Source organism: Amblyomma mixtum, chromosome 3 (assembly GCF_055824585.1).
Source record: "Amblyomma mixtum isolate Tamu chromosome 3, ASM5582458v1, whole genome shotgun sequence".
Taxonomy (NCBI): domain Eukaryota; kingdom Metazoa; phylum Arthropoda; class Arachnida; order Ixodida; family Ixodidae; genus Amblyomma; species Amblyomma mixtum.
This window is the reverse complement of record NC_143014.1, coordinates 365,985,297-366,008,397: the sequence shown is the minus strand read 5'-3', so window position 1 is coordinate 366,008,397 and position 23,101 is coordinate 365,985,297. Positions and strand designations below refer to the sequence as shown.

General features: G+C 48.2%; 1 protein-coding gene across 1 annotated transcript in view; it reads left to right on the top strand.

The window, feature by feature from the left end:
• The window catches only part of LOC149356661 (microtubule-associated serine/threonine-protein kinase 2-like), a 126,141-nt gene extending 103,611 nt beyond the window's left edge, over positions 1 to 22,530 (top strand). The window contains exons 13-14 of the mRNA XM_089576403.1: positions 18,317 to 18,544; positions 22,255 to 22,530. Of these exons, the coding sequence (XP_089432529.1) occupies positions 18,317 to 18,544; positions 22,255 to 22,530 (504 nt within the window). The remainder of the gene's footprint in view (positions 1 to 18,316; positions 18,545 to 22,254) is intronic.
• The last annotated feature ends 571 nt before the right edge of the window (positions 22,531 to 23,101 follow it).

Below are 23,101 nucleotides of genomic sequence, written 5' to 3'. Positions count from 1 at the left end.
TTCCTTTTTCTGAGCTCTCTCAGAGGAGCACTCTACGCAACAAGCTTCTTCACCTCCTACACCACATACCATAATGAGAAAAGACGCTACTAGCCGCTACGAAACTAGCCCAAATGAAAAAATAACCATCGAAAATACCAGGGACATCACTGGATGTATCGTGGAGTGCATTGCCAGTACAGGGAAAACAGCGGACAAGTAAGACCATCGTCGGATTTATAATGAATTGGCATTGTGAATATGCGGAAAACAGGGGGAAGTAGGGGTCATTGTTGTTGGTGTAATGAAGTGGCATTGCCAATATGGGGCCGCAGCTTACAAATAGGGTTATCACTGCAGGCGTATAGAAGGGCCCTTGGCAATATGAGGACTAGCGGACAAGTAGGGCCACCGTCGGAACTGTAATGAATTGGCATTGTCAATATGGGTGCACCAGTGGAAAATTGGGGCCATCGGCGGGGGTTTAGTGAAGCGGCTTTGGGAATATCAGGAGAGCAGTGGAGAAGTACGGCCATTGGTGGATGTTGCGCGGAGCCAACAGACTTCGAATATTGAGCCAGTGGTTTGTACTGCCTAGGGGGGGGGGGGGGGGGGGGGGGAGGGCTATTTTGCCTTTTTGTCACATGTTCTGCTTATGCACATTTTTTCTTCCTCACTTCGTCTAGCATGTCACCCACTCATCCTGTCTCTTAACGTTAAACCTATAATCTCTGTTTCCATAGCTCGCTGCGTTGTCCTCAATTTAAGTTTAACACTCTTTTTTAGCCTCCACGTTTCTGCCCTATAGGTGAGTACTAGTATGGTAGAGCTACTATATACTTTCCTCTTGAGGAGTATTCGTAAGAAACCATTTATCTGTCCACCTACCAAATGCACTCCACCCTATTCCTATTCAGTTAGCTATTTCGCTCTCGGGGTCGAGTCTATAGTCACTAGTTGCCCTAAAAATAGAATGCATTTTATGGTTCAAGGTTGATTTTTCAGCCAGATATATTGGCTAAGGAGAAGGGAAAAAAGCCGCAATTGCAACTTGAGGAAGCTCCTACCCTCTACGTTGCTTCGGTAGCAGTTGAGGAAAGAAAAATTGGTGCCCCCCCCCCTAAAAAAAAGAAAAAGCAGACATTGTGCCAATAATCCAATTATCAGCACTCTTGGCTCACTGCAGAAGCCAATAACTAATTAAAGCAAAATGTAAAAAATCAACAATTGATAATGAATCAAGAACAAAACATTTATTAATAAAACTTAAAAGGTGGCCGACCAAATGTAAAAACAAAAAAAAAACACGAAACGACCTTTCGGCTCCCCTACTGGAGCCTCGTTCAAAATCAGATGAATTAGGTAGTACATCAGGATTACATATGGTTGAAAAGATGGCGCAGAGGTGATGGCGACGAAACAGATCCTTCTCAGTTGCCAGCACGTGTGCCCTACCCCAGTCGATGTCCTGGCCGGTTGATACGGAGTGTTCGACGATAGCATTAGAGTTCATTTGTTTGGTTTTTGACATCGTTGCAATGTTCTTCTAGGTGCCTTTTAACACTAACTATAACCGTTTTCATACACGCCTATGACATCAAAGCACGGAAGCAATGCTTGCACGTGAGCGTAATCAACTCGAGTTGCATGTTCTCGAGACTAGGCGGAATGACAGCGCATAGGGTCAGAGGGATAAAGCACAAAAGTGGGATTGTGGTCTGAAATGGCAATGTCGCACACACCAGCAAACACATTCCTCTCTTTGTTGCAAAGAACGTGGTCAATCGGAGGGTCAGAATGATTAGTTTTTCAAGTTGGTGCGGGAGAAAAGACTGACCACGACATTGGACTCTTTTTTTTTCTGTTCATCGATGGCATTCGGTGAGCGACATCAGTGTCACTCTCTTTTATTTCGACTTGAAGATGGCGTGAAATGGTTTGGTTTATGGCGCTTTAACGTCCCAAAGCGACTCAGGCAATGAGGGACGCCGTAGTAAAGGTCTCCAGAAAATATCCACCACCTGGGGTCCTTTAACGTGCACTGACAGTTCGCGGGCCTGTAGCATTTCGCCTCCGTCGAATGCGACCGCCGCAGCCGGGATCGAACCCGCGCCTTTCGGGTCAGCAGCCGAGCACGATAAACACTGCAGTGTCTTTCAATTTTGAGACAAGGTTTTCACTCTGGACTAGAGGCAGTTCCTTGGTCTCCAGGTTACTTCTGCTGTACTACTGCAAATCATTCACTTCTTTCTTCATCTTTTCTAGTTCTTTCGTGGGGCGACCGTTTTCCGTCTTTATTTCCATGATTTCAGCATTTACGGTTTTCAGTTCCTTTTGAATTTTATGCTACATCGGTGCTAAGTTTCTAAAAACTTGTGTTGACGACTTCCACGGATTTCCGCACTGGCTCGAGCTCATATTCAGATACCTTTGTGAGGGCATTTTTCATCTCTTCCTGATGGGCTTCAAAGCGTGCTGACATGTAAGCAAGTGCTTTGGCGACTTCCTTTAAAGTTGAAGGTGCCTTCTCTGCCATTATGTCTTTCACATATATACGGAGCAGTCCAAGAGCCGAGATCTATCTTGAAATATCTGAAATGAATGAAATCTCGCACATGCACCTGCACAGACGTAAGCAGGTAGTTGGTAGAGTCTCAGTGTTACGGCGTCCTGGGCTGCTCCGGAATTATGGTCTGGTCATGCGACCGAGTAGATTTTGTAGCCATCCTTTGATGTCCTTGTTCCATCCAGTCACGTAATTGCACTTGACTGCTGGACGATGAAGCGCCCTTGCCCGCCCTCCAGGGGCCCAAGAGCAAAGCGCAGGGCGCAGGCACGAGCGATATCGGGTAGACGCAGCAGATGCCGGTACATGCAGGGCTATCGCAGTGGATACGAAGTAGGGCTGCGATGCGTGCAGGGTTTTTTTTTTTCGATGGCGGTCTGCACAGAGTGAAAGAGGCAGTTAGTGGCTCAGTGTTACGGCGTCGTGGACTGCTCCGGAATGAACATCTCAGCTCCGCACCTTGTCAGGTGTAGACCACGTGCCACTGGGTTAAGTTCCAAATACAGGAAGGAGCAGTTCACGAGACGTGCGCACTGATTGCAGCCACGGCTCTCAGTGCCAAGGAGACGCTGCTTCATGAATTTCGCAGGAGAGTTTTACTGGCGTTGTTGATACCGTAGTTGATTATATCTTCATTTCTTCCGTGAGGCAAGGAGCTATGTAGCAATCTCTGAATTCTCCGGTCCATAATCCAAGACGTTCCACGGGCGCGTCTTGCACACCACCTTGTCAGGCGTACAGACGGTGGCCCACCGGCTTAGGCTGAAAATAGAGTAAACAGGTATTCACAACGTGGACACTGGTTGCTGCTGCGTCTGTCAATGCATAGAAAATTCCCCTCAATGGATTTCTCCTGTCAGTTTCGCCGGCGTCGGTGATACTGAATTTGATTTTGTCTTTTTCTTTGAGGCAACTAAGATTGTGGGGGTCTCAGAAGTATCCAAAACCTATGATGTTCCTCGGGCGTCTCTGGCATACCATCTTGTCAGGCACAGAGGCGGTAGTCCCCAGGTTAAGCAAAAAAGAAGAAGCGGATATTCAGGACAGGAGTACACAGGCTGGTCTCATTGCTGCCAATGGCAAGGAAACCCCCATGATGGATTTTGCCCGACAGTACCGCCGGCGTCGCTGACACCGAAGTCAGTTGTGTTTTTTTTTCTTGAGGCAAGGAACCATAAAGGAATCTCGAAACTATTGAAAAACGAAGTCGTGCTCAAGTGTGTCTGGCTCAGCACGTTGTCTGGCGTACAGATGACAGACCACAGGTTTATTCTGCACATACCGGGAGCATGAATACAGGAGACATGCGCACTGGATTCTGCTGCTGCGGCCACTACCTAGGAAACGCCACTTGATGATTTCGCCGGACAGATTCTCCGGCGCAGGTTGCACCGCAGTCGATTTTGTATTCATTTTTCAATGTAAGAAATAGCCATCCAGGAATCCCGGAACTGTCCAAAATCAAAGATGTTGATCGGCCAGCTCTGGGTTGGCAGCTTATCAGGCGTGCATGAAGGGCCACTGCGTCCATCTGCAAATACACGGAGCAGAAATTCAGCAGACATGCACATTGGTTGTTGCCGCTGCTGCTAATACCAAGGAAACGCCCTATGATGATACCGGTGATTCCGCAGCCGATCGTGCCTACTTTTTTCCATGCAGGAACCTTGTAACTGGTTTTACCGAAAGTGTTGTAGGGCGTCTCTAAGTTCGCACCTTCTGAGGCGTAGAGACACACGTCGCTTGGTTAGGCTTCAAATATAAGATTCCGGAGACGTAAGCAGTGGCTGCGCCGCCGCTGTAAACACGCGGTGAATAGCACTTCAGATATCGTGCGCACCTACCTCACACTCTTTCTTATTGGGGTTTTATTATTTTCTTTATGAAAGACAGTGGTGGTCGTGCCGCTCCTATAGGTATTTTAACGTGAAAGCTTTAAGGGCCCGTGTCGCACGAAAGCAGGCGACGTCCTCAATTCAGCGTGAGCGAATCATCAGTGACAAATTTTCAGGGTAGCAACCGATGGGGCACTCGGGCCAGGTTGTGCGAAAAAAGCCCACCGTGATAGGTGGCAGTTAAATTCTTTGTCACGAAGGGTTACTGGAGAACAGCAAATTGGATCTTCAGAGCCCCATCTACGGCAGCACCTGCCTTTCGAGGGTAGTGGCGCATCGCTTAAACGCTGCACCAGCGCACCATTAGCGGTATGAGCACGCCGAGGGATCTATGAATGCTGAGTAGGGAAAGACTTATTGCGCGTGTATGGGCGTTAAAACATTAATGCTATCCTGTCATACACTTGTGGTAGAGCTTTATTGTTCCTCCAGTTTTCCAGAAGCTTTACATACGCGTATGACTCTTCTTCACCTGCTGAGCAGTCATGTCTGCATGACTGATGAGGATTCCACTCAGTAAAATGCTTCCTCCTTACATATGAAGGCTGCATAGAAGTTGGATCTCTTCTCATTTCTCGGTCACCTGCTTGACAGTGTGAATAGAGCATATTATCGAGTAACCCGGCGCGGTGGCTCAGTGGTTACGGCGCTCGGCTGCTGGCCCGAAAGACGCGGGTTCGATCCTGGCTGCGGTGGCAAAATTCCGATGGAGGCGAAATTCTAGAGGCCCGTGTAGTGTGCGATGTCAGTGCTCGTTAAAGAACCCCAGGTGGTCGAAATTTCCGGAGCCCTTCACTACGGAGTCCCTCACAGCCTGAGTTGCTTTGGGACGTTAAGTCCTAATAAATATAATAAATAAATATTATCGAGAACCCGTTTCGAAAGGCAGCCTCGTCCTCTGGTTTGTCTAAGTCTAAGGTAGCATTTATTTGATTAGCGGCTTGCCTAGCAAATACTTTGAAGCCAATAGAAAAGAAGCCAATCGAAGTGTGATTTTTTTAAGTCCTTGTCTTCGCTTTTCTTATGAATTAAAGTAGTGCAAGGGTTCTTCAAGATTTTGGTATGCTGGTGGTTACCAGGCATTGCTTATACAGGGAGGCCAGTTTTTTTAGCACACTTTTTCCACCGTCCTTCAAAACGTGAGAAATTACCTGAATGTCAGCAGCTGCCTTCAACGTTTGCATTGCCTGTTAAGTTTTTTGCTTCCTTTTTCGGTGCCTCCAGTGAAACACAACTCCTCTCCACTGCTACCGCCATCATTGTCATCCTGATTTCTTCGGCATCTGTATCATCATCAACAACATCAACCTGACTACGCCTACTGCAGGGGAAAGGCCTCTCCCATGTCTCTCCAATCAACCCTGTACTTTGCCAGTTACGGCCACCGTATCTCCGCAAACTTCTTAATCTCATTCGCCCACCTAACTTTCTACCGCCTCCTTCTATGCTTGCCGTCTCTTGCAAGCCACTCCGTTGCCCTTAAGGACCAGCGGTTATCTTGCCTTTTGTATTACATGCCGTGCCCAAGCCTCTCTCCTCTTCCTCTTGGTTTGGTCTGGTTCATTGGTTTATTGGGGTTTAACGTCCCTAAGCAACTCAGGCTATGAGGGACGCCGTAGTGAAGGGCTACGGAAATTTTGACCACCTGGGGTTCTATAACGTGCACTGACATCGCACAGCACACGGGCCTCTAGAATTTCGCCTTCATCGAAATTCGGCCGCCGCGGCCGGGATCGAACCCCCGTCTTTAGGGTCAGCAGCCGAGCGCCGTAACCACTGAGCCAAGGCGGCGGGCCTCTTGGTTTCGACTAGGATGTCATGAACCCCCGTTTGTTCCATCACCCGCTCCGCCCGCTTCCGATCTCTTAACGTTACACCTGTCATTTTTCTTGCTATACCTCGCTACGTTGTCCTTAAGATGAACCCTCTTGGTTAGCCTCCACGTTTTTGCTCTATAGGTGAGTACTGGTACGATACAGCTGTGCTATACTTTTCTCTTGAGGGATATTGGTAAACTGCCATTCATGATCTGAGAGAACCTGTCATACGAGCTCCACCCCATTCTTATCCTTCTCGTTATTTCCCTCTCATGATCCGGATCAGCGGTCACAAGCTGCCCTAAGTAGACATATTCCCTTACTACTTCCAGCCTCCCGCCTCTCCCTTCCAGTTACGAAGTGCTCTTCCCTTGCTGTGCTATTAAATGTTACTTTGGTTTTCTGCATGTTAATTTTTAGAGTCACCGTTCTGCTCTTCCTGTCTAACTCATTAATCATGCTTTGCAGTTCATGTCCTTCGAGACTTACTCGGCTACTTTCGCCCCCTTATCTGCATGGGTAATGACAATTCCTTCCATACCTCTCCGCGTGTATTGTGATTTTTGTTGGTGCTTCTTTTCCTCCAGAATGCTTTTAGACTGGCTTTGTTTTTTACAGTATGCTTGATGCTCTGCTTAATATAATTTCATAAGTTGCTTACCTCGCGCGTTTTGAATGTCACTGATAGCGTTGCGAGTTATTTCCATCTTTGAGGTTACAGATTTTCAGGTTTTGAGATTTTTTTATCAGATATTTAGTTTTCTGACATAGGTTATCGGAATGCAGTCTAATAATCCTATCCCTCTGCTTGTATCGCGCACTTCGTTATTATATGGTGAGATTATTATTCAGTGCTAGTAGAGTAAGGTCTCGTCATCCTCGGTTAAACCGCAATACCCGCTGTGCAGCTAGTTCCTGAATACCTGCATTTTCCCTCTTACCGCTAACTATTTGATGGGCTTTTTCCTTACTATTTTCTGCCGTTTACTCTTCATGTTTTCGTTAATTCCATACCTTACCATCATATTAATACATGCATTCGAAGAGACAGAAGTAGTGCATGCACTCGAAGAGGAAGAAGTTAGTCGGCTCTCGGGCGCGCGCTCGAACCACTGAGGGACCGCCGCAGGTTTTTCGTCTCTGCGCTGGTGTACTTTTTGGCGTTGCACGCTACAGTTTGGTGGAGGTGCGGGGTACGCTTCCCGACCTGGACACTCCGTACAGCGTCACTACGGAGCTCACACCGGTTCACCAGCGACCCAGCCGCCGTCTCCGCGGAGAGTCGCCTGAATTTGGGCCCCTTCCCCCGCCAACAAGGACGACGCAGCCTCGACCGCCGAGTCCAACTGACATGGCCACTGACACCAGGACCCCGCCGCCGATCCAGCCTCTACCGTCGAGTCCAACTTCCATGGCCGCGGACACCAGGCCCCTGGCGCCAATCCCTTGCCACCCACCGCGAACACCGCCATCTTTTCACGGTGACGTGTTCGAAGACGCTGAGGACTGGCTGGAGACCTTCGAGCGGGTCGCACGCTGCAACGGTTGGTGCGACGAGCGCAAGCTCAATAACGTCCATTTTGCCCTCTAAGAGTCTGCTCGGACGTGGTTTCAAAACCACGAGGCTACCCTTCCCACCTGGGAGACGTTCTGCCGGAGTCTCCTGGCTACGTTCCCCAACGCTGACCGCCGGGAGAAGGCTGAAGCTGCGCTGCACTCTCGAAATCAGCGCACGAACGAAAGCGTGCGCATGTACACCGAAGACATGGCCCGTCTTTTCAAGCGCGCCGACCCCAACATGACAGAGGAGAAGAAGCTGCGCCATCTCATGCGTGGGGTTAAGCAGGAGCTCTTCGCGGGCCTCGTGCGCAGCCCACCGCGCACGGTGGCGGAATTTCTAACCGAGACGACCATGATAGAGACGACGCTGCAACAACGGGCCCGCCAGTACAACCGGGACATCAACTGCATGGTGGCCGAAGGCTTTTCGTCGTGTCTCGGCGGCAGTGCAGACACCTTGCGCGAACTAATTCGCTATGTTGTCCGGGAGGAACTTCAACGGATCCATCTGCCCCAGGTTGCACCTGCGCCGCTGGCAGCGCTGACTGAAGTCGTCAGGGACGAGGTGCGACAGGCTGCGCAGGCACCTCCTGTCCCCGAAGCGCTGTCCCGGTTCGATGACAGACCCACGTACGCATCCGTTGTACGTCGCACGACAGGCTACGGTCCGATTACCCAACGCCTGGCGCGAGCAACATCGGCACATGTCACGCAAGCGTGCCTGGCTACGGTATGGCCCCGACGACCCCCGTGAGTAACATCGCCGCATATTTCGCAACCGCATCTGCTACAGCTAGGCCACGCCCTCGCAAGTCGGATTTGTGGCGTACACCGGACCGCAGGCCTCTTTGCTACCACTGTGGGGAGCCCGGTCACCTGTACCGTGCATGTCCGTACCGCCAAGTGGGCCTTCGCGGTTTCCATCCCGACGCACCTTGCCCTCAGAACGACGAACGACCGCATGAGATTGCGCAGCATCTGTGGGCGCGCCAGAACACTGTCTACTCTGGAAGGCGCGAGTCCCGTTCGCCTTCGCCTCTCCGTTATCGCTCTTCCAGCCCGGGCCGCCAGAGTAGCTCTGCTGGCCGTCGCTCGCCGAGTCCGCGTCGGGAAAACTAACACCAGCGACCTCTGGAGGCAAGGCCGCTGACGTCGGGACGTGTCAAGACCCTCCACCGTGCAATCCACGAGCCGACGATACCTCGACAGAGAGAGGCAGCGACAGTATCAGATACGCTGCATCCGATTTGCGTGTGACAATTGATGGCACTCAGATTACCGCGCTGCTCGATACCGGTGCTGATTATTCTGTTATGAGCCGTGCCTTTGCTGGAGAATATCAAGAAGGTTCTGACACCGTGGACGGGGACCCCCATTCGCACCGCTGGTGGCGGCCTAATTTCCCCTGTGGGCAAGTGCACGGCTAGAGTTGGGATTAGTGGTTTCACGTACGTTGGTGGATTTGTCGTACTCCCCGAGTGTTCCAGAGACTTGATTCTGGGGATCGACTTCCTGCAGTCGAACGACGCTGTGATTGACTTTCAGGAGACACGTGTCACGTTCTCGACCTAACAGGCCGTGGCGCGCTTTGACTCCCGCGATCCCTGCAGCAACGCCCTGCGCATTGTCGAGAACGACGTTACGGTGCCGCCGCGGTGCAGTGTTCTGGTGCTCGTGCGGAATGACCTCTTTCACGACTACGAGGGCCTAGCGGACAGCCATAGTCCACTGCTGCTTAAGCGGGGACTTGCCGTTGCAAGAGGTCTCGTCTAACTACCTGACGGCCGCACCCACGTCCTCCTGACTAACTTTGCCAACGAATATCAGCACTTGACCAAAGGCATGGCTATTGCCTTCCTCCACGACGTTGCTGAGGTTCCAGGTTTGTGCACCGTGGGAGGACCCACTCCGGAGGATGCTGGCCCACATCACGTTCTTCAGTCAGTCAGAATAAATCCTGCCCTGCCGTCGGTTGAGAGGGATCTTCTGTCGGACCTCTTGGCAGACTTTGCGGACTGTTTCGCTACGTGCTCGAAGGTCGGCCGAACTCCACTCGCCAAGGATCGTATCATCCCTGATGAAACTACGCGACCCGTCTGCCAGCGCCCATATCGTGTTTCCCCGGTGGAGAGAGAAGCCATTCAGAATCAGGTTGCTGAGATGCTTGCAGACGATGTCATTCAGCCGTCCACCAGACCGTGGGCATCGCCTGTGGTTCTTGTCCAAAAAAAGGACAGTACTCTGCGTTTCTGCGTGGACTACAGGAAACTTAACAACATCACCAAAAAGGACGTTTACCCGCTGCCCAGGATAGATGGCGCGCTCGACCGATTGCGGAATGACCGATACTTCTCGTCATTAGACCTTAAAAGCGGGTACTGGCAAATGGAAGTGGACGACGAGACCGGGAGAAGACGGCTTTCGTGACGCCTGACGTCCTATATGAGTTTAAAGTGGTTCCATTTGGTCTGTGCTCAGCACCGGCCACATTCCAACGCATGATGGACACTGTTCTCTCCGGCTTGAAATGGCAGTCCTCCTTGGTGTACCTGGACGATGTCGTTATATTTTCGACCACCTTTGACCAACACTTGGAGCGGTTGCGCATTGTGCTACAAGCACTCAAATCCGCGCAACTCACCATCAAAGCCGAGAAATGCCATTTTGGCTTGGAGGAACTTCGTTTTCTTGGTCACGTTGTCAGTGCACAAGGTGTTCGCCCGGACTCTGACAAGACCGCTGTCGTGTCAGGTTTTCCACGCCCAACTGACAAGAAGGCCGTTCGCCGGTTTTTGGGCCTGTGCTCCTATTATAGGCGCTTTACTCAAGATTTTTCGAAAATCGCGGAACCGCTGAACGCATGGACCCGTGACGACACGCCCTTCCTTTGGGGGACCGACGAAGAGGCTGCATTTATCGGGCTTCGCAGCCGTCTGCAAAGCACTCCGATACTCGGCCATTTCGACGAGCATGCTGCCACGGACATCCACACTGACGCCAGCAATGTTGGCCTTGGTGCAGTACTGATCCAGTGGCAAAACGGTGCAGAACGGGTCATCAGTTATGCTAGTCGAACACTTACGCGCTCCGAGACCAATTATTCTACGACGGAGAAAGAATGTCTTGCAGTGATATGGGCCATCTGCAAGTTCCGACCGTACCTCTACGGACGACCCTTCCGTGTGGTAAGCGACCACCACTCCTTATGCTGGCTGGCGAGCCTCAAAGACCCCTCAGGACGCTTGGCTAGATGGAGCTTACACTTGCAAGAATACGACTTAACAGTAGTTTACAAGTCTGGCCGTAAGCATCAGGATGCGGATTGTCTGTCGCGCGCGCCTATCCCAATCAATACCGAAGAAACCACCGATGAGTTTCCTTTCCTGGGCTCTGTTAGTACCACCCAAATGGCGCAGCTTCAGAGGGTTGACTCGGAATTGGCGCCGCTCATCGATTACCTCGAAGGCAGTGAAGCTCCCATTCCGCGTGTTTTTCTTCGAGGGCTTCACTCCTTCACTTTACGGTCTGGTGTTCTCTACAAGAGCAACTTTGCCAACAGCGAAGAAGTGTTCCTACTTGTCGTACCATCACAGCTGCGGTCTGAGATCTTGAGTGCCTGTAATGATGCACCATCCGCCGGCCCCCTGGAGTCAGCCGTACACTCGCGCTGATTAGACAAAAGTATTATTAACCCAGGTTACTCCCATCGGTGCGGGCCTACGTAAAAACATGCCGTGAATGCCAACGTCGGAAGACTCCTCCATTGAAACGAGCCGGATTTCTTCACCCCGTCGATCCACCGAAGACCCCTTTCCAAAAAGTGGGCATGTACCTCCTTGGTCCATTTCTGAAGTCTTCGTCTGGAAAGCGTTGGATAGTCGTTGCGACTGACTACCTCACACGGTACGCTGAGACCACGTCTCTTGCCAAAGGCACTGCTGCTGAAGTGGCTCAGTTCTTCGTCCACAACATTGTCTTGCGTCATGGAGCTCCCGCCGTTGTTGTTACTGACCGCGGAACTGCTTTCACGGCCCGCTTAAGCCAGTCCGTGATGATTCTGACGCACACGAGCCATCGACGTGCTACGGCGTATCACCCGCAGACAAACGGGTTGGTAGCGCGACTCAACCGCACACTAGCCGACATGCTATCAATGTACGTTGACGTTGAGCATCGAACTTGGGACACCATTCTGCCGTACGTAACGTTTGCGTACAACACCGCCCTGCGGGAAACAACCCGACTGACCCCCTTTCAGCTTGTCTTCGGTCGCCAGGTGACCGCTCCGTTGGATGCTACGTTGCCCGTCGACCCTTAATGCGACTTTGACGCTGACCTCGACGTAGATACCTTCGTTCAGCGTGCTGAGGAAGCGCGTAAACTGGCCAGCCTGCGAATCCACCGTCAACAGGAGACTGACGTCGCTAGGTACAACTTTGGGCGCCGTTCGTCAGTTATGCGCCCGGCGACCTTGTGTGGATTTGGATACCTGTTCGTCGCCGCGGGCTCTCTGAAAAGCTGATGCGCCGATACTTCGGCCCTTACGAAGTAGTGCGCCGCATCAGTGATGTGGCTTATGCAGTTGCTCCCGCCCCGACAGCTTGTTCATCGCGACGGTCGCACCGAACTGAAGTCGTACACGCTGTTCGCATGAAGCCTTACCACGACCGGCTACCTGACTGAACTGCGGTCCACTGCAGCTGTGTTGTACCCTTTCCCTGACTTTTCTGTCCTAGCCGCATCGTGTCGATGCTTTATAAGAGGGGGGCAGTGATACATGCATTCGAAGAGACAGAAGTAATGCATGCACTCGAAGAGGAAGAAGTTAGTTGGCTCTCGCGCGCGCGCTCGAACCACTGAGGGACCGCCGCTGGTTTTTCGTCTCTGCGATGGTGTACTTTTTGGCGTTGCACGCTACAATGTGGTCACTACATCTAACCTTGCCGAGTACCTCCATATCCTACATGATGTCAGGCTGTGCACAGAATATGAAGCCTATTTCATTTTTAGTCTCGTGATTAGGACTGTTCCACAGACATTTCTAGTTCTCGCGTTTCTGGAGGATGGTGCTTACAATCTGCTTATTATTTTGTTCTGCTAATCCTGCTAACTCTCTTCTTCTCTTTGTAGAACATAAGCCGCAGTAGTGCTCTGCGTGGCCTCCTGCCTGCTTTTTGCCAACGTTGGAATTTAACTGTACTGTGGACTATGTTTTAGAGAGCTAGCACCAGAGTCCAACTCATCGATTTAGCCACTATCTGTCTGGCTCTGCTGGTTACACAGTGGTTATCTGGCTGGGCCATCCAGCTCATGTGACCTTGTGACGTCAATACAATCTGCCCACCAGATTCCGAGCAATCTACTCATCGTGGCAGGTAGCAGTTTCTTTTATGATTGGTCGCGAAAGGTTGCACGGGAGGAGCAACCTGAGTCTTACAAGCCCCACTCGTGGCAGCACCTGCCACCGCAGGGCAGTGGCGCATCGGTTAACTGTTGAACACTGCGGTAGGAGAGGTATGAAGATTCTTAGCGATCTGAGAATGTAAAGTAGAGAATGGCCAATAGCGCACATACGAATATTAAGCCGTTAACACTATCACGTCACAGCCCTACGGCTGAGCCAAACTGCACCCTCTGATTTTAATGCGCTAGCAGTGAGGAGCTAACTACCAGAGTTCGCCGATTTTATCTGAAACTGGCTTGACCCTGACAACCGAGCTTCTAACTGAAATCGAAACTGAAGTGAAAACTTATGCCCTGCGCCACCTAGTTCGCATTTTGCAGAGCCACGCTAAGCCGTCCGTACTTTTTCTTCGTTCATTGCCAATTCCGCACCTCCACAGAAGCGGTTGATTGTTTCACCATCATGACTTGATGTACGTGCGTAGGCCTGCACCACCTTCAGATTTCATCGCTTATTAAGAATAATTTTGATAACTGCCATATCGTTAACGCGAATGCTATAGACTTTCCCTATGTAGCCATCTGTATGCTTATACAGCACACTATACGCTTCATCTTTCATAGCCTCAGTTAGTATTATCACATTCCATTTAATGCCAACTGGTTCCTCGAACAGCACAGCTAGGCTAGCCTCACTGGATAAGGTCCTGGCGTTTAACGCTTGCGTGTTGAAATGGCGGCCTCACGTACGCCGCCGCAGTTAATATTTTATGTTGATAAAAATTATCCTTGAAGTAGAAGCACGGGGACTCTAAACGGACGAGAAGAAAGACACAAAGCTTGAACGCTGTTCAGTACACCTCTTTTAGCGACTCTGTGAAGACTGATATAGTCATTGGGACTGAATCGTGGCTAGACCCTTCCATTAGCGATAGTGAAGTGTTTCCCGATGACTTCATTGCGTATCGGAAAGACAGATTCCGTGTGGGTGGCGGCGTCTTTCTTCTAGTTCACCGCTCTTTAAACTCATGTGAACCAGATATAGGTCATGACGCTTTGGAATCAGAATGGTACAAAATGAGCTTGGAAGACAGTTCTTCATTTGCAGCTGGCGCCTTTTATCAGCCACCAAACTTGACCGTCGACACGCTGCATATTTTTCATGACATCGTTTCCGAGGCCTCTTTTCATACTTTACTGGCAGGTGACTAACTTGCCTGACCTAAAGTGGCGCGACGGCATTTGTGAGCACACAGCTGGCGGAAGCTTAAACTTGGAGATGAAAATTATTACTGATTCTTTTGGACTAACATAGTACGTCGTTGATCTAACTCGTAAAACTAACATATTAGATTTGATTTTTTGTAACTCGCCAAATGTTGCGAATTTTGTACTGCTCATTCCGGGAATAAGCGACCATCATGCTGTCGTCGCAAGTATTAAAGCAAGAAGTAGCTTGCAAAGGAAAAAAAGAGACCAGAAAAATATACCTATATGAGCGAGGGTATTAGGCCAGCATATCAACCAAACTTTTTGATCATCTGCCAGTTTTTGACTTCCTTTCTGGTGATTGTGACGTTCAGTAATAGTGGAATGATTTTAAAGAAAAACTCAAGGAGCTTACCAACGCCTACATTCCTAGTACCGAGCACAGTACACTTAAAAAGCGTAACAAACCGTGGATGGCAGCGCGTATTTTAAGAATAGTTAGGAGAAGAAGGCATATATTTTTAAAATACCAGAGAACTAAAAGCAATGGTCACTTTAATAATCTGCGCGCTAAAACCCGCAAATACAATCGAAATATAAAGGAAGCTAATAGGCGCTATTTTGAAAAACTCTCGCCGTAAAATAAAAACGAATGCTAAGGCGTTCTGGCAACATATGAAAGGCGGTGGAGCAGAGCCAGGCGGCAAAACCTAAATTGTCTTTTACAATGAGTTATTATTAGACGACACTGAGAAGGCTACTTGTATAAATAACTACTTTCGTTCAGTATATTTACCAAAACAAACCTATTATCCATTATCATACATAAGTTCAGTCCCGACTGTGAATTCAGTAGAGCTAAACGTGAATGAAATCAGCGCATTACAAAATAAAATGAGTGATGGTAAAGCAGTTGGACCTGATAGAATTTCTCCTAGAATTCTAAATAGATGTGCTGAAACGATTTCTCTTTATCTATGTAATCTGCACGAAGTCTCTTTCGACCGGTACCCTTCTAGAGGACTGGAAATGTTCACTTGTTATTCCCAATCATAAAGGTGGGTCAAGAAAGGATCTAGTTAACTATTGACAAATTTCGTTTACGTCCATACCGTGTAAAGTTTTCGAACATACTGTACATAAAGAGATAACTCACTTATTAACAAAAAACTTTCCGGCTTCACAAAAACATGGTTTCCCTCAGGTTTATTTCTTCATGTTTTATTCGGGTTTAACTTTCCCAAGCGACTTAGGCTATGAGAGACGCCGTATTGAAGGGCTCCGGAAATTTCGACCTCCTGCGGCTCTTTAATGTACACTGACATCGCACAATACAAGGGCCTCTAGAATTTTGCCTCCATCGACATTCCGCTGCCGCGGCCGGGATCGAACCCGCGTCTTTCGGGTCAGCAGCCGAGCAACGCGGCGGGGTCCGTAAGGGTCTATCTTGCACAACACAACTGATTGAATTTTATCATGTCCTTGCATCTGATATGGACAACGGCGAGCAAATAGATTGGCTTTTCCTGGACTTTCACGAAACGTTTGATACTGTTTCCCACTCTTTGCTTTTAAGTAAACTTGTGCCCCTAAATATTGACCGTATACTTCTTACCTGGATTTAAAACTAGCTATCGTCTCGACGACAGTGCGTGTTATAGAATGGTAAGCAATCAAGTTTTGTAGATGTTAAAATGGGTGTCCCACAGGCCTCAGTTCTCGGGCCACTTTTGTTTTTGGTTTACTTAAACGATATCTGTTCAGGGATCGTTTCTAATGTACGGTTGTTTACCGATGATTGTGTTGTACACAGAAGAATGAGAAATGAATTTGATGCTGCCCAGTTACACAGTGATTTCTCATGTGTCCTTGAATGGTGCTCGAGATGGAGAATGAAGTTAAACACCAAAAAGTGCATTCATGTTACCTTCACACGTAAGAAGCGAATTTAACACCTCAGTAAACCATCAACAACAGTACACTTTATTTAGTAATTTATTTATTTATTCATTTATTTATTAATACTGCAATCCCAGGAAGGGATTTTCGCAGGGTGAGCATACAGGAAATAGGTAAGTACAAATATTAAGAAAAAAAGTACAAAGGCCACAAATTAATAATAAGCAACAAAAACACAACAGCAAAAATGAAAGACTCAATGACGTAACACAACAAAAAGTACACTAAGGTTTGGGGCATATAAATACACTACTATCAAGTCCTCAGTGAACATGGTCAACAGGGAATTAATTAAATGAAGAAAGAGCACCAAAACGATCACAATATTAAATTCAGTTTAAAAAAATGGGAAACGGGAATGCATGACAGAGGACATTATTGTGCACTGATGTTGCCGATGAATGATGTTACAGATAGCTGTAGGACTTCGTCGTTAGTAAGTTGATTCCACTCCGTTACTGTTCGCGGAAAAAAAGAATATTTAAAGCAGTTATTACGCTGGGTGAAAGGGGTGATTGTAAGATTGTGACGTTGTCTTGTAGAATAACTTGAAGAGAAGGATATTAGTCCATCAATGTTAATTTTAAAATGACCTTTGACCAATTAGTATAAGAACTTTAGTCGAGCAACGCGATTCCTTTCGGTTATAGATATTAAAGCAGCCCTGTTTAAGAGGTCACTTACTGATGTGCGTCCATAGCTATTGTAAACAAAACGTACTGCTTTCTTTTGTATTTTTTCAATTTTCTTTACGTTTCTTTTGGTGAATGGATCCGAGATTATTGCCGCATAATCTAATATTGGAAGGACAATCGATTTATACGCTAGAAGCCGAACTCGAGGTGTGGAAAGTCTCAATGCTCGCCTGAGAAAAAAAGTTTACGGTTTGCATTATTTACAGTTTGATCAATGTGTTTAGTCCAGTCAGGGTTGTTAGTAATCCATAGCCCTAGATATTTGTAGTGTGAGACTTCGGAAAGAATGTTGTTATCAAATGAATATTGGAACATCAGTGGACTTTTCTTGTGAGTGATTCTCATATACACGGTTTTTTGAAAGTTGATAGGCATCTGCCATGCATCACACCAGGCATTAATTTTCTGAAAAGCCTCATTAAGTTTTACCTGATCTGACATTTTTTTTATTTCGGAGTATAGCACACAATCATCCGCATATAGTTTAATATTAACTGGAATGTCTTTCCAGTGATGCAAAAACCACAGTATAAATATTTGGGTGTGATATTCTCGGCCGATTGTTCTTGAAATGCTCATATTGGCACGGTGGTCGCAAAGAATGCAAAGACCCTAAACTTTTTAGAACGAAATCTGGGTCACGCACCACCTCAACTAAAATCAACTGGTTTTGTCACATACGTTCGACCCATGCTCAAATACACATGTGCGGTGTGGGACCCATGGTAAATAACATTGTGCAACAAGCTTGAAAAAATCTACAACAGAGCTGCAAGGTTCGTTCTACGTCGATACTCCAGAGGTGACAGCTGTACCGACATGAAAAACGATTTAGGGTGTTAAAGTCTTTCCTCTCGAAGAACAAAATTGCGCCTTAAATTGCTGTATCAAATATTTGATGATAAAACCGACCGGCATTGAAAATGAAAAATATTTACACAGGTCCTATTATGTCTCTTCTCGTATTGATCACTGCTTTAAGATTTTGGAATACCATACCAAAACTAATACGTGTACAAATTCATTTTTGTACGTTCTATTAGTGAATGCACTCGCCTCTCAGGACAGCAAGTGTGCTGTATGAATGGAGATGTATTGTTTTCCATCATTGTAACCACCCTGCTGTAGTGCCTTCTGGCTAAGCGGGGTAAAAATTGAGTAAAGAATGAACAGGGCAAGTCTCGTAAGGGAGCCGACCGACCGAGGTGCTGGCTATCGCAATTTCTCACGCAGGACGTGAAGCCTGACAGCCCTGCGGAAAAGTCTCAACTGCTGGTGCTCGACTTTCTGCTCAAAGTGAACGGCGAGACTGTGTTGGACTTGCCTTTGGGACGGGTCAAGAATCTCATCGCGACCAGTGGTGACCAGATGCTGTTGACGGTGATGTCTGCCAGCCCCTATCGCGCCCTCACCACGCGCCGCGACATGATGGCCGTTTTGCGCGGTGCGCAGCGTGAGAGCGTTATGCTATATCCAGTGCGCGCAACCTACGCCCTCCACAAGAGCTACGGTGTCGAGCTGCTCGAGCCGGATGTGTGGGACGACAGAGCGAAGCAGTTCGTCAAGGTCTACCTTGTAAAGGTGGGTGAAAGATTCTCTTCACTTAATGTAGTCGCTAAGAGCTATAGGTGAAAAACGAAAATTTTAAGGCGGAAGCCTTTAATGCCTCATCGTTGTAAGCAGGAGCTGTCGACAAGAAATGTCATGCTTTTCAGTTGGTCGAAACGGTCGTAACGTCACAGTGCGCGAATTTCAAACGGGGCCAATTGTACCTTGGCTACTAACCATGCAACCAATTAAAGGGATCGTATAGTGATGCTCCAAGTAAGTTTGAGTTTAGTTAATTGCTTACTTCACCAATTAGTCCAATTAACCTTTCTAGTCAGACCAGATAAATAAATAAAACCGAGTAAGAAATTGGCCGAGCTTGGGAATCGAACCCCGGTCTCCGGAGTGCGAGTCGAGCACGCTACCACTCGGCCATGCCAGCTTTTTTTTTTTCTTTATTGCCTGGGCTTTGGCTCATGACATTGCACAACAAAAATACACATAACGCTATATACATACGACACTGTCGTGGTCAGCTTAAAATTCCCGCAACATACACAACGGCTCTAGTCTTGAGAGCCACTCGGGAGGCTCTGCAGCTGCTTTTTGGATAGCAAGAAACCAGTCCATGCTTCCCGAAAATAAATTCGGGCCGGTCGTGCGTTTTCCATTCTGGAGCGCCATATACAGTGGAGGCCCAAGAGCATTATGAGATCAAAAGGTGCCCCATCCTCATTATCAGTGCTTAAATAGCGAATTCCGTGCGCGTCAAGTGGTAGCTCTTTCTTTATGGTCCTTTGTAACACGTCCCAAAAATAAACCCCTTCCCAGCAGTGCAAAAAAACATGGTCTATTGTTTCAGGCTGTTTACAAATTAAGCAGTTCGATCCCCACGGTAAAAAGAAATCCTTTCCCTCTAGAAACTTTTTAACTGGTAACGTCCCGGTGTGTAACTTAAAAAAGAAAGTCTTTACTCCTGGTGGCACCTGCATTTTCTTCACCCTTTTTAAAACATCCCCTCCCGGGCCTCCACTGTACAAGGCCCTGTACATGGGCTCTGGGAAAACAATATCACAAAGATCATTGTACAACTTTTTCCTTTTGCTTTTCCACAAATAATCGGTGGAAAAACGTGCCGAAAGAAACCGAACGCTTGCTACAATCTCTTTGTAGTAACCAAAAGTTCCACCAGAGAGCTCTTCTGTGGATACCACAAACTCCGGCAGCAATCGCCGCAGCTTCACTTGGCACACGGTGCGCAAGAACGGGTCTGTGACGTCGCGAAAAAACAAAAAAACGGTTCACCAGCTGCCTTAAAAAGAGGTGCCCTAGCCCTAGCCCCCCGTCTTTTACCCGCCGGATCAGGTTCGTTCTGCTACAACGTTCCCATTCGGACGCCCATATGAAAACTGCAAAAATCCTGTGTAGCTTCTGAACGTTCACACGCGAGCAATGCAAAACCTGCATCACATACCAGAGTTTGCTAATAAAAAAAAGATTGCAGACTGTAGCTCTGGCGAAAATTGAAAGGTTGGTGCCTTTCCATTTCCCAGCTCGGTCACGTGCGTCTTTAGTTTGCTCTTTCCAATAGTCCTCGCTATCGCGATAAGCATCGAGCGGAACGCCCAAATACTTGCCCGGGGTCGTCGCCCACGGTACGTTGGCGAAATGGTCCGGGTGGGATGGCCACCATCCATGCCAGAGCCCAAGGCACTTGGACCAGTTAACCCCGCTACCTGTGACTTCGCTGAACGCGCGTACACACCCGACAGCTTCACTTATGCTCCCCTGATCAACCGTAAATACTGCAACGTCATCTGCATAGGCCAGCAGCTTAACTTCAGCTGCTTGTAACCTAAAGCCATTAATACTATTGTTTTCTATGATTTTCATGCACAGCGTTTCGATGTAAATACAAAACAAGAGAGGGCTGAGGGGGCAGCCCTGACGCACCGAACGCTGCACGCTAATGGGGGCCCCCAGACTCTTGTTAACAATCAGCCTCGTCGTGCAGTTTCGATACGCCAGGGCTACACCCTTACGGATAACTCGATGCCAGCTCGATGGCTTGGAATGAACAAAGGTGCGTCTAGTGAATACGGTGTCTTCGTTCACTCCCATCTTCCTCCCTTCCCGTTACGGCGAGGTTCAGGAGTGCACTGAGATATGCGAGACAGATACATTTCCTTTCCTCAAAAACCAATTTACTGACGAGCAAAGCGTATTTGTCCGCGTTTCAGATTGGTCCAAATTGTCGTGATGTCACCACGCGCGAATTTTGACGGGTGTCCACCGAAATATGTGAGACAGTTACTGCGCAACTTTCTTTCGTCAAATACAATTTTCGACTAGTGTCTACTGAGATATGCGAGACAGTTAATGCGTAATTTCCTTTCCTCAAATACAATTTTCATTTTCTTCACTACGGCCCCTCTTCTTTCACTCCACTTCCTCCCTTCCTGTACAGTGCGGCTCAGGTGTCACCGAGACGACAGAGAATTACTGCGCCATTTACTTTCCTTAAAAAGCGTTGCGTTCAAAGGGCAAGGCGTCGCGCCGAACGGGTGGTGGCGTTCAATGGACTCAGTGGCAGCGCTGCAACACGCTGTCGCGTTCCACTCCTAAAGGCGAAGCTTAAGCGTCATTAATTGGCAGTTAATTATTGCACCAACAAAATGTGAAGTGAACAATCGCGTAGCAGAATGCAGCACTCAGGCTTTCGCCTTTCAGCACTTTAGCCGCTAAAGTTCCTCGTATTTTTTGTTTAAATAGTATATGTGGCGTTTAAAGCGCCCTATCACGTAACGACGGGCTGTAATACACAGCACAGGTACGTTTTTTGAAGGTACAATAGGGCAGAACTATACGGCTATACGTTTATTGAAGCTGAATTCTATGTCGACGACCTGATGCGACTTCATTTAATCGGAGGTGGAAGCGCCACTACCCTTGTAATTGTTTCCCAATGATGGCAGGAAGCGATAGGGTCACCGGTAAAGGTAAAATGCGAGGAATTTTCTCAAAATAGCGACGTCGAAAGCACCATGCTTTTTCTGTAGAAGCAACCGCGTACAGTAGTCAATTGACGGTGTGTACGTGTCCACTGACCAATGCTCAACCCTAATTGTGAACAGATCCCCGGAGATCAAACAAACACTCAACAGGTTTTTGTATTTAGTAAAAACAAAAGCAAAGCAAACGAGATCTGATGGTGATGTCACGTGTTCATACCGCAAATATGCTCTTACTTTTCGATGTTCTAATTGTATCATTGTAGGAGTTGATGAGTTTTTGCATTTAGGGCGAATACACCGCAGAATAAGAACGGCGCCGTCTAGTTAAGCTGATTCGAGTGGGTTGAGAGAGGGTTGGTGGCGTCATTGGTGTCGGCGTTAGTAATCGAAAATTCTGCCACATCATCATCAGTCGTGTCCACCTTGCAAACGGTGTTAAGGCGGTGCTGATCACCACAGGTTCGAGGCATGCTCAGTAGCTCGTGCTTGTGGTGTTCTCTCAGGAGAGCCGGATCCTCACTGCGAGTTGTCCACCGAGGCTTCCTGATGAAACATTTTTATTTTGCCGCGCGGTCGCTCACATTCATCAACGCTTGTTCAATGACGCAGACGGCGAACGTGAGTCCAGCGAACCAGCCTTCTCTCTACCCTGGCGACGTCCTCTCTACCGTAGACGGGGCACCCGTGGAGCTGATGACGCGCGAGCAGCTGTACAGGATACTCAACGGGGCCCGCTCGCAGCTGCCTGTTACAGTGGTGCCGCTGTCCCCACTTCGCTCGGCGCATCGCGTGCACATTAGCAAACTGCACGAGACCACGATCTCGGACACCACCCTCGTTACCCGCCTCACGGCCGCGGAATACGATAACGAGGAATCCGACTGAAGCAGAGCTTCAGGGGAGTGCACGGTTCAAGAGCTCACCATTGTGCGAGCTCTGCCGTCGCGCAGCACGAGACGGGAATTCCACCTGCCGCGCTTTTTTTGAAATGCAGTGCTCACGGTGACGTGCATCGAGATATGCGCGGATCATGGCGGTTGGCTCTGATTTTACAAGGCTGTAAAACGAAGGCTCTTATGCAGCGCTGCAGTCTAGATGCGCGACATCATTCGTTCAAGGAAAAAATATGAATTTATGCAATAAACAATACAGGATACTGTAAAACAACGTAAGAAATTGTAACTCCTTATTTTCTTTGTAAACCTGCAATGTGTTGCATATAAAATAACAATCGCGTATTTTGATTTTGGCGCGTAATAAATATTTATGTAATTGCATACACAAATAAATTTAGGCTTGAATAGTACTGTTTTGTTCGCAGAAGCCATGCCTTTTTGAATAAGATTCACAAATAAACTCCACTGTTACTGTAGTACAGGGGTTCTCAAACTGGGTTCCGCGGAACACAGGGGTTCCGCGGGCTGTCTTCTTGTGTTCCGCGAGAACCCTCACCGTC